Consider the following 8993-nt stretch of genomic DNA (forward strand, 5'->3'; position numbering starts at 1 on the left):
AACCTCCCTTAATCTTCTTTTTCCGCTTCTTGCCCCATGAAAGCTGGTATTATAGGAGCTTCTCTCCCACCAAGCCGCAGGAACCTTTCTCGAAAGACATAGCTGTCAATAAGAAGGGGCTCCAAGTCACATGGAACACCTCCACCTCTTCCCATAGTGTCCCTGCTGTGCTTTCTTTTTCTAGCCCTGGTTCTCCACCAGTTATTTACAGGAGACGGCAGCCACCCTTCCAACAGAGTAAGAGGGAGATGCTGAGGACCCGCTACTGGGTCTTGCTGCGCGATGCCAACAGACAGATCAGTCCGTTCCACCTCCCAGTCTCTTTCTGGTGTTTATTTCCTCCCTGCCCCATGACTCCGTGGTGTCACTGGTCCTGCAAGTCATTCCCCAGTTGTCTAGTCCTAAGCAGCAAAAGCAGACTGGGGAGAAGGCGGAAATAAGTGCAGTGGGATCGATGAAAGCGAAAAAAAAAACAGACAGAGGGAGAAAGGCCCCAGAGAAAAAAAACAGAGTCGAGGGAGCACAGAGGGGATAGGCAAAACAGTCTGGAGAATGGCAAGAGGGAAGAACAACTGACAGGTACAGAAGCAGGGAGATGGAAGAGAACCTGAGACAGCAGACGAGCAAGAAAGAAGCAAAGAGGAGAAGCCAGAGGGGTTCCAAAGGCGGACCAAGGGCAGACCGTGATGTAGAAAGAGAAAGAAAATGCAAATTTGGACAGTGGCATAAACGAAGTCCATCTTGTAAGAAACATTTCTCTTCAGTAATCAAAGTAAGCTTCCTCATCAGTTTCTTCAGGTCAGATGAGATGGGAAATGGAAGAATTTATTCTCCTGAGTAAACAAGGAGCAAAGAGGTAAATAAACATAGAGGGAACTGTGTTCTCTTTTTCCTTTGGAAGACCTCCTCTCCGCTTCATGGAATGGAGCTGTTCTTGGCACTGGGATCTCAAAGTTCAGCGAACTCACCTTCTTCCCACGCATCTCTCCTCCCTCTCACACTGAGATCCAGTTGAACATCTCACTTTATCTTTTGAAGTCATGTGTCTTTGAGAAGAGCCTAGTTCTTTTCTGTTTGAACATTACGCATTTGGTTGCTGTAAAGTAACAATAACTTACTACAGAACCTAGCTTTAAGTCATTGCATACTCTGTTAGCCTTTCCCAAAGGAATTCTTGGAAGGTACCACTGTCATTATCATCATTAACTTACAAGTACCACAACAGCTCCAGTAGTATCAAAATGAAGTTTTTCATTTAAAACACAAAACCAAAACATGAAAATGCCTTCGTATAGCACCAAAAACGCCAAAACAAACGGCGGCTCCCCATGCCTGGTCACACATCGCCACCTACCGGCTCCTGTCCTTGTACCCTCAACAACACTAAGGTGGTTTGGATCCGGAGATGGCCCGTGAAGCAGAGAGGAAGTGCAGCAGGAAGGCACGGGTTAGTATTTGAACCCGAACCCAAACCCCAAGTTACAGGTGTAGACAGTAAATATTATTATATCACAGCATCACCTATGCACAAGCAAACACATCCACCAGCCTGGATTTTATGGTTCTGAAGCAGCAATCCACTCTCACCAACCTCTTCCTCTGTGTCTCCGTACATCCCTGAAGGAGCGAAGGACCATTTCAGGTCGCACCTGTGTCACCCAGGGACAGGGGAGGTACAACGGCAGCGTGTCCCCTGCCACCCAGCACAACCAGGCCCACGCCACAGCAAGACAAGAGCGAGACGTTTAATTAACACCGGGGAAAGCCGGCAAACAGAGCGCACGTCCCTTGGGAGTTGTGTCCACGGGGCGGCACAAATCAGGGGAATACAGAGAGTGCTGCTGAGGGGGAACTCACTCACCTATTGCGCTCTTCGCAAGCTTTCTGCTAACCTCGCTACAGCGGCGGCACAGCATGTCTCACACGTGTGACATCGAAACACAAGCATGCTGCTTATGTCCTCTTGTGGCGAGAGGCCAACCCTGCAGAAAAACAGCATCGCTAGCTATTTGCCTAAAATGCAAACCCCAGCACATTCATACCCACTCCCACTCTTCTGCGTGCTAAGTTTGACTTAAGAGGTCTGACTAGGTCATTGGTACCCACGTGACACCACTGACAAGCTGTAGCAGTGGGTGGGAAAGCCGATAACCGAAAAAAGGACCACCAGAGAACCACAGAAATGTACAAGTGCAGTCACCCTTTACACATGCATCCGTCCTGTCCACAGCTGGCACTACATCTGCACTTTCGATAACCAAAGGTAAAACCTGGCCTTAGGACATCAAGACAGAACCGTGGTGAAATCTTGGCACCACTGAAATCGGGACATGCTGCTGATCCAACAGGATAAGAATAATATTTTCATCATGTTAATTCAAATAGCAGAAATAGTTTCTGACTGGTCCAGACTACTGCTGGTCTCATATCTTGCCTCAAACATCCACAGAAAGGCTTTCACACAGTAAGAGAGACAGAACTACAAAGGAGACGATTCCCGAGTGTCCAAGAAATGTTGTCCCAGCGTTCCCCATTCGTGACTGGCCAGGCAGACGGTTAACAGCCATGCCAACTGCACCACATACCAGAGCACTCAAAAAGCGCCCATGGATGTTCTGATAAGGTTTCTTATCATTTGTTAAAGCATAAGGAGGAAGATCAGGAAGAAAAGTTTCACACTGAATCAACTCAGAAAGAATTAGCTGGAACACAGATATCCAAAACCAGTCCTTCCACTCACTAGCCTACAATATACTTTGTATAACTCTTCTGACCTACCATGAACTTCCCACAAAGAGAAATAAACATATTTGCCCTCGCTGACTCTGATTTTCCAAGCAGATCATGACTGAAAGCAAAGCAAGAGTTCCTAGTCTTTTTCCATTTTCCAGATTCGCCTATTTAGGCTCTAGAGTTACCCCTAGACTTACAAATCAGTTGTTAGAAAAACAACACACCACCACAGCCAAGCCAAAACCACCTCAGCCTTTCAGCCTACTCATTATAAATAGTTAATTAGCCCAAACAGTGAGCATCTATAATGTGCCACCGTTAATTACACAAAGAAGCCACACCGGGCATACGTAAGCAGGAAACATCCATTTCAAGTAACCAACATGACTTATCCTGGGCCTTCCTCCTCTTTAGGGATTAGATAGGAAAGGCAACGAATACAGGTGTCCAAAAACCAGCCAGCTGGAAGGCAATTTAAAAGGAGAGCAGGGTTCTGCTCTACCTTTATTTTCATATCCCACACTATCTTTGTAATCCAGAAGAACGCCGTGTGCCGCCAGCTTTGCAGTCCAGCATGGGAAGGCTCAAGTTTTCATCACCTCGATCATCTGTCGCTAACTCCAGGGAAAATCACAACCCCACAACACAAAACAGGACAGCAGCAAGAGCTACGAGGTCAACCTTTACATCGGCTCCCCTGGCCCATGTCCCAGCAGTTTGTTCACCATGCAGTGCAGCTCAGCCCTGCAAAACTTGACAGCTTCATTTGCAGTTTCGCTTTTGACCAAAAAAATTTCAATAAAAAGAAGTTATTTTAACAGAGCAATGAACTCTAGTAAACCACGGAACCATTTCAGCAGGAAGATCATCCCAAAAAACCCACAAGCACAGAGCACTTGAATGTTTTTTTCCTCATACAGGGCAAACCTGGAGTTTTCCTGAAACTGGCAGCCTTGGAACCAGCTAGAAACTTACAGAAGCGAGGAGCAGTAAATCCAGTTCCTGTCCTCTCCTGTGCCAAATCACACAGAGCTGTATTTAAACCATAAACTAATAAGGCATATAATAGTTCACATGAGGTTACCTAATCTCAGGAAAAAAAGGAAGGATATTTACTTACCTGAATAGGTACAAGTATGGAAATAATCCTACCAGAAAAGCTCTCTTGCGGCCCAGGAAGCAGGCTGTTTCCGGAACCGAAGGGCTGACAGTAATCAACACCATCAACAGATGCAATAAATAGCAGGGTTGCACAACTCTGGCTTTTCCAGAAAGCAGCAAAGTGCTTTTTGTGTGAGCACACAAGCCCAGCCCTGTCTGCTACAGCAAAGGCATTCTGCTAAGGGAGAAACTTGGATCAATTTGCTTTCCTTCTCTGCTTTTCAACGTGAGTTCTTGGAAAACACTGTCTAACCCTTTTTTTTTTCCCTGATCTAAGCGGAGAAGGACATACACAGCAGACATATTAGCCTATGTACAAATAAAAGCTATTCTCCAAGAACTACAAGGGAACTCATCTTCCCATGAGCAATTTACCTGTTCATTGACTAAATAAAAGGAACCCTCAAACAAAAAATAGTTTATACAAACTAACACATTATTTCACTGCCCGTGCCAAAGCAATCAAACCTACAGTACCTAGAGGCACAACACCTCGGCAGTCACAACACTGTACAAGCACAGGTAAGGGAGGACACCGAGTATTTCGGATCAGATGGTGATGAAATACGTTTCTTTTGCAGTCTGCCTCTCGTTCGGCGCTTGGGAGTCATCTTACTTATAAATAATCTCACTAATAAGAAAAACAAAGCAGCTAAATGAGAGAATTGCTCATTTTTTTCTACCAGATGGCAGAGCTGCTTCAAGATTTAGCGTAAAATGTGAAGTTTTGAGCTCAGCTTAGATCAGCAGCCAAGGAAAGATTAGATATTTTTTCCCCAAGCCAGTGCAATGAAGCTGAACCGCCATCAGCAGTTTGCAATATTTTGCAAAAAATAAACAGATACTTTAGAAGACTTGATTTCAGAACATTATCAGTCAATATGTAATTGTAGTATGATACTTACTGAAGTGTTTTACTCTTCCAAGTGTTAATCTGGGGTGAAACCGAAATGGTTTTGTCTGAATCCTGCGCCTGCAAACGCCGGATCACACCCTCGACACGGCTGTGACTACCGGTTCCAGTAAGTTACTCACGAGCACGAGACTTTCAGACACCCACACAAAACCCCAGAGAGACCTGAGGGTATTTTCCCCCCCCCCCCCTTCACTATAATCCAAGGAGAACTCGGTGTTTTTCCAATAACAACTTGAATCCATCGCTCCCAAGGCGCCCTTAGCGCCTCCCCTCACGGCGGGCGCCCGCCTCCCCTCACGGCCGGCGCGCGCCGCCCCTCACGGCGGGAAGTCTCTGCCGGCAGCGCCGCGATCGTCGGCGCCTCCCGGCCCGGCGGCACCGGGTGCTGAGGAGCCGTCGGAGGCCGCAGCCCGCCCGCCGCAGACCCTCCGGCAGGCGGCCGAGTCCCCGCTTCCCGCGGGGCGGAAGGCGGCCGGATCTGCCGACAGGTGAGGGGGGGTGGGGGGAAGGCCGCGCCGGTGAAGGGGACGGGCCGGGGCCTCGGGTACGGGCTTGGAAACGCTCCTCAGCGTTCGCCATCATTTCAAGTGACAGTTAAGCAACAAAACAGATGCTGTTCTTGAGACACGGGTTGAACGCTCATGTTTTGACTTGCAAGAGCAAATTGACAGAGCTCTTGGCACCGTAAATTGCAGGTATTGAGTTACTGATCTTGAACGTGTGGTTCCCAAGTTAGGGATGCTGGTTCGGAACGCGCTGTGTCCGTCTCCTGTCTCTAAACAGCAGGGGAACCATGCGCACTGGAACAGACCATGTTAAGAGAAAAAAAAGAGGCAAAATGTTTGACTCCAACTGCAGCACAGGCAGCAGCAGCACAATGGGCTGCCACACAGTCACAGGAGAAGTTTGGATTTAACTCTAGGAAGTTTCCATCTCCAGGTGGGAGTTCTCTCAGCTCTTTCTGCTATCCAGTACTATCTAGTAAAGAGAAACTCTTTGGGTATTTACGTGAAAATACGTTTAGTCCAACCTCGCTAAACCCTGAATGCAGGACTGTGCCACTGAGCTGTGGACTGTGGAGGCTACACACCACCAGATCAGGAAAAATAGCAGGGTCTGTGGGAGATCCAGGTCCAGTGGGTGCAACCAGTGGCCCTTCTTCCCCTTTCCTCATTAATACATGCAGCCCTTTGTAAAACTCAAACCTTCATTAAATTCATTGAAAAACTCACAAAATAATTCATGCATTATTCATAAAAAAAATTCACAAAGCCAACATTTTGAATTGATCCTGTACATCCAACAGGTAGTTATCTAGATTGCACATTTCTCAAAACATATTGCATCATATTACTGTATTTTGCCCAGTCCTGATGCATTTCAGAAACCAATTAAGCAAGATACTAACAGAAGCAGAACATGCTTTTAAGTTGGTACTGAAAGCAATCCAACTCTCCAAACAGAAAAACCATCTCTGCCAACTAAGAGGACTTGGTTTTTCCCCTTTAACCAAAGCTGACCTCATATACCATCTCACATCCTCTTAACTACTGCCAAACAGTGAAAGGCAAAACTAAGCACAGAAAGAGAGCCCATGCTCCTGCCCAGAGCCCCTTCCAGCTCCCTGAAGATGAGGTACACTTATCAGAGGAGGGATGGATACGGATGCCACCACAGCTGGTCTTACAGATGGCAAAGGAATAACCTGCCACCCGAGCGTCTCTGTGCTTCTGTTAAAAGCACAGATGGTATTTCATAGTTGGTTTCAAAGCGAGCTCTGAGAGCTACTTGACATTTTTTGTTTCTCTAATAATCTAAGCTTAGTAGAAGCACCCTTGTAGCCTACTCAGTAAGCAAGCTGAGGTTGCAGAACTACTGTGTCACAACTGTTGCTGCTCTTGCATTCAAGGCGCACGAAGGAAAGAATTTTGAGGTTTCACACAGTGAGTGACACACCGATATACCACCATTCACTGTCCTTGGTGTTTATGTACAGTGCTATAATTTAGCCTTAAAAAAACCACCACAAGTCAGAAGACTTAACTACAGTGATGATTCACCTACCCACAAAACAAAACCAGATTAAATCGTAAGCTGCTTTTCAGCGTCATTCGCTGACTAGAGCTGGGGAGAAAGCTCAGGATCCATGGGTGCCATGTCAGGAACTTACTGCAATCTAGAAGGAGAAACACGCCAAACATTTGTGCTATATGATTCCAATTAATGGCTGGTCACATCTTTCTCTGCTTTAACTGAGAACTCCTTCTTGGTTCCCACTTCAAGTACCTAGCCTTTACTTTCTTCAGACTAAGTTCCAGTGCAGAAAAATAGTGGCCTTGCCTGTATAGAGGACCAGATCACTGTTTCTTCAGATATGTGTCAGATTTTATTTGGATTCACTGCGGTCGCTCTGACTTTGGAACAGAATTTAGTGCACAAGGAAGCGTCTCTGTCCCACATGTGAGAAAATTAAAAAAAAACACCAACCCCAAAGTTATTTGTTCTTTTTAGTGCCTAGGTTAAGTAATTCTGCAGCACATAGGTGGGATTTTCCAATGGGCAACAGAATCATAGAATGGTTAGTGTCGGAAGGGACCTCAAAGATGATCTAGTTCCAACTCCCTGCTATGGGCAGCAAAATCCTCCACTACACCAGGATCCAAAGCCTCATCCAACCTGGCCTTGAACACTTCCAGGGATGGGGCAGCCACAGCTTCTCTGGGCAACCTGTTCCAGTGCCTCACCACCCTCTGAATGAAAAATTTCTTCCTTATATGCAGTCTCAATCTGCCCTCTTTCAGTTTAAAGCCATTGCCCCTTGTCCTATCACTACATGCCCTTGTAAGAAGTCCCTCTCCAGCTTTCCTGTAGGCCCCCTAAAAAAACCCTAGAAAAACACCTAGAGCTGGTGACCGTTTCTCCTTTAGGTCTCGCTGGTATTCCAGCTTTTGCGTTCATTTGCCATCCTGTCACATCAGTCGTTTCTCAACACTGTATTCTGTTTCACGCAAGAGGCTGTACAAGTTGTAAAACTTGTTTGTCTGATACCTTCTAGTCAAAGGACTACACTGTAGAACAGAGCACACAGGCCCAGACGCTACTACATATTGCTCCATTTTAAGTCCACAAAGTAAACCTTACTGCCCCTGCTAAGTGACATGCTTCTTCCAAAAAAATCTACCTGTGAGAGCTTCGTGAAGAACTGGTTGGCAGCAATTTACAGTTGTGAGTTTTTTCTCAGAGCTCCCAAGTGCTACGCCACCTTCGCAACACATGCGAGATTGACTGCTGGGAGGAGGCCACGCTGAAGCCAGTTTTTTTGGTACTACTGTGATTTCATGCTGTCATTTTACTTCTTTCCTGTAGTTCTGAGGACTCCTTTCATCATGATCTCTTTTGAAGAAGCTGAAACTGAAGAAACGGTAACGTGTCTCCACATGACCTTTTACCATCCTTGCCAAGAAGACAAGATGGTGTTTCGTTGCCTGAATTTCCGTAAGCGTGAACAGGTCAAGGCAGATGAAATGGCCAAGTTTGGCCGCGATTCTAACGTCTGCCGTTATAACTTAATGGATACTCGTGTTTCTCGGATTCAGTTTTCATTGCAGTTTTACAGAAAACTGAACAGCTCAGAACTTTGTTTTGAGATAAAGAACATGAGCAAGAAAACAAAACTCTTTGTGGACCAAACAGAACTGGGTTACTTAAACAAAATCGACCTGCCTTCTAAGTGCATCATTTGCTTTGGGGAATACCAGATTTTAGCAGAGGTTCAAGAAGGCGAGTCCATGGATTATTTTGAGACTCACTTACACTTGGCTGAAGTGCCAATCTTACAAGAAAGATGCCTGCCATCACTGCAACCTGTACCAGAAAACGGCATTTCTTCTGCCTTGTTTCCTTCTATGGGCAAAAGCCCCATAGAAATCGATGAAAATGAGTCATGCTAGCGGGGAGAAGGAGGCTGGATCAGCTACGGATCATCTGAAACCTGCACAACTTCCGAAATCCAAGGCTGTCATCTCACCGCCCTGTTCTTGATAGTTCTCACCGCTGCACATCAGTCACCTTACTGGTTGTTTTCAGCACAGGCAAACTAGAACATACTTTGTCCCACAAGAACTGATTCCTGCCACTGTCTTCACCAGGGCGAACGTGCTCTCTGTTCACCACTGTTTGCCAC

At 46.2% G+C, this 8993-nt stretch overlaps 1 protein-coding gene across 1 annotated transcript; it reads left to right on the forward strand.

The window, feature by feature from the left end:
• Positions 1–8196: 8196 nt before the first annotated feature.
• Positions 8197–8764, forward strand: TIFA (TRAF interacting protein with forkhead associated domain). Its single transcript, XM_009991858.2, has one exon. It carries the CDS (start codon positions 8197–8199, stop codon positions 8758–8760), a length of 564 nt encoding a protein of 187 aa, XP_009990160.1. The 3' UTR covers positions 8761–8764.
• The last annotated feature ends 229 nt before the right edge of the window (positions 8765–8993 follow it).

The sequence above is a fragment of the Tauraco erythrolophus genome, chromosome 5 (assembly GCF_009769465.1).
Source record: "Tauraco erythrolophus isolate bTauEry1 chromosome 5, bTauEry1.pri, whole genome shotgun sequence".
Taxonomy (NCBI): domain Eukaryota; kingdom Metazoa; phylum Chordata; class Aves; order Musophagiformes; family Musophagidae; genus Tauraco; species Tauraco erythrolophus.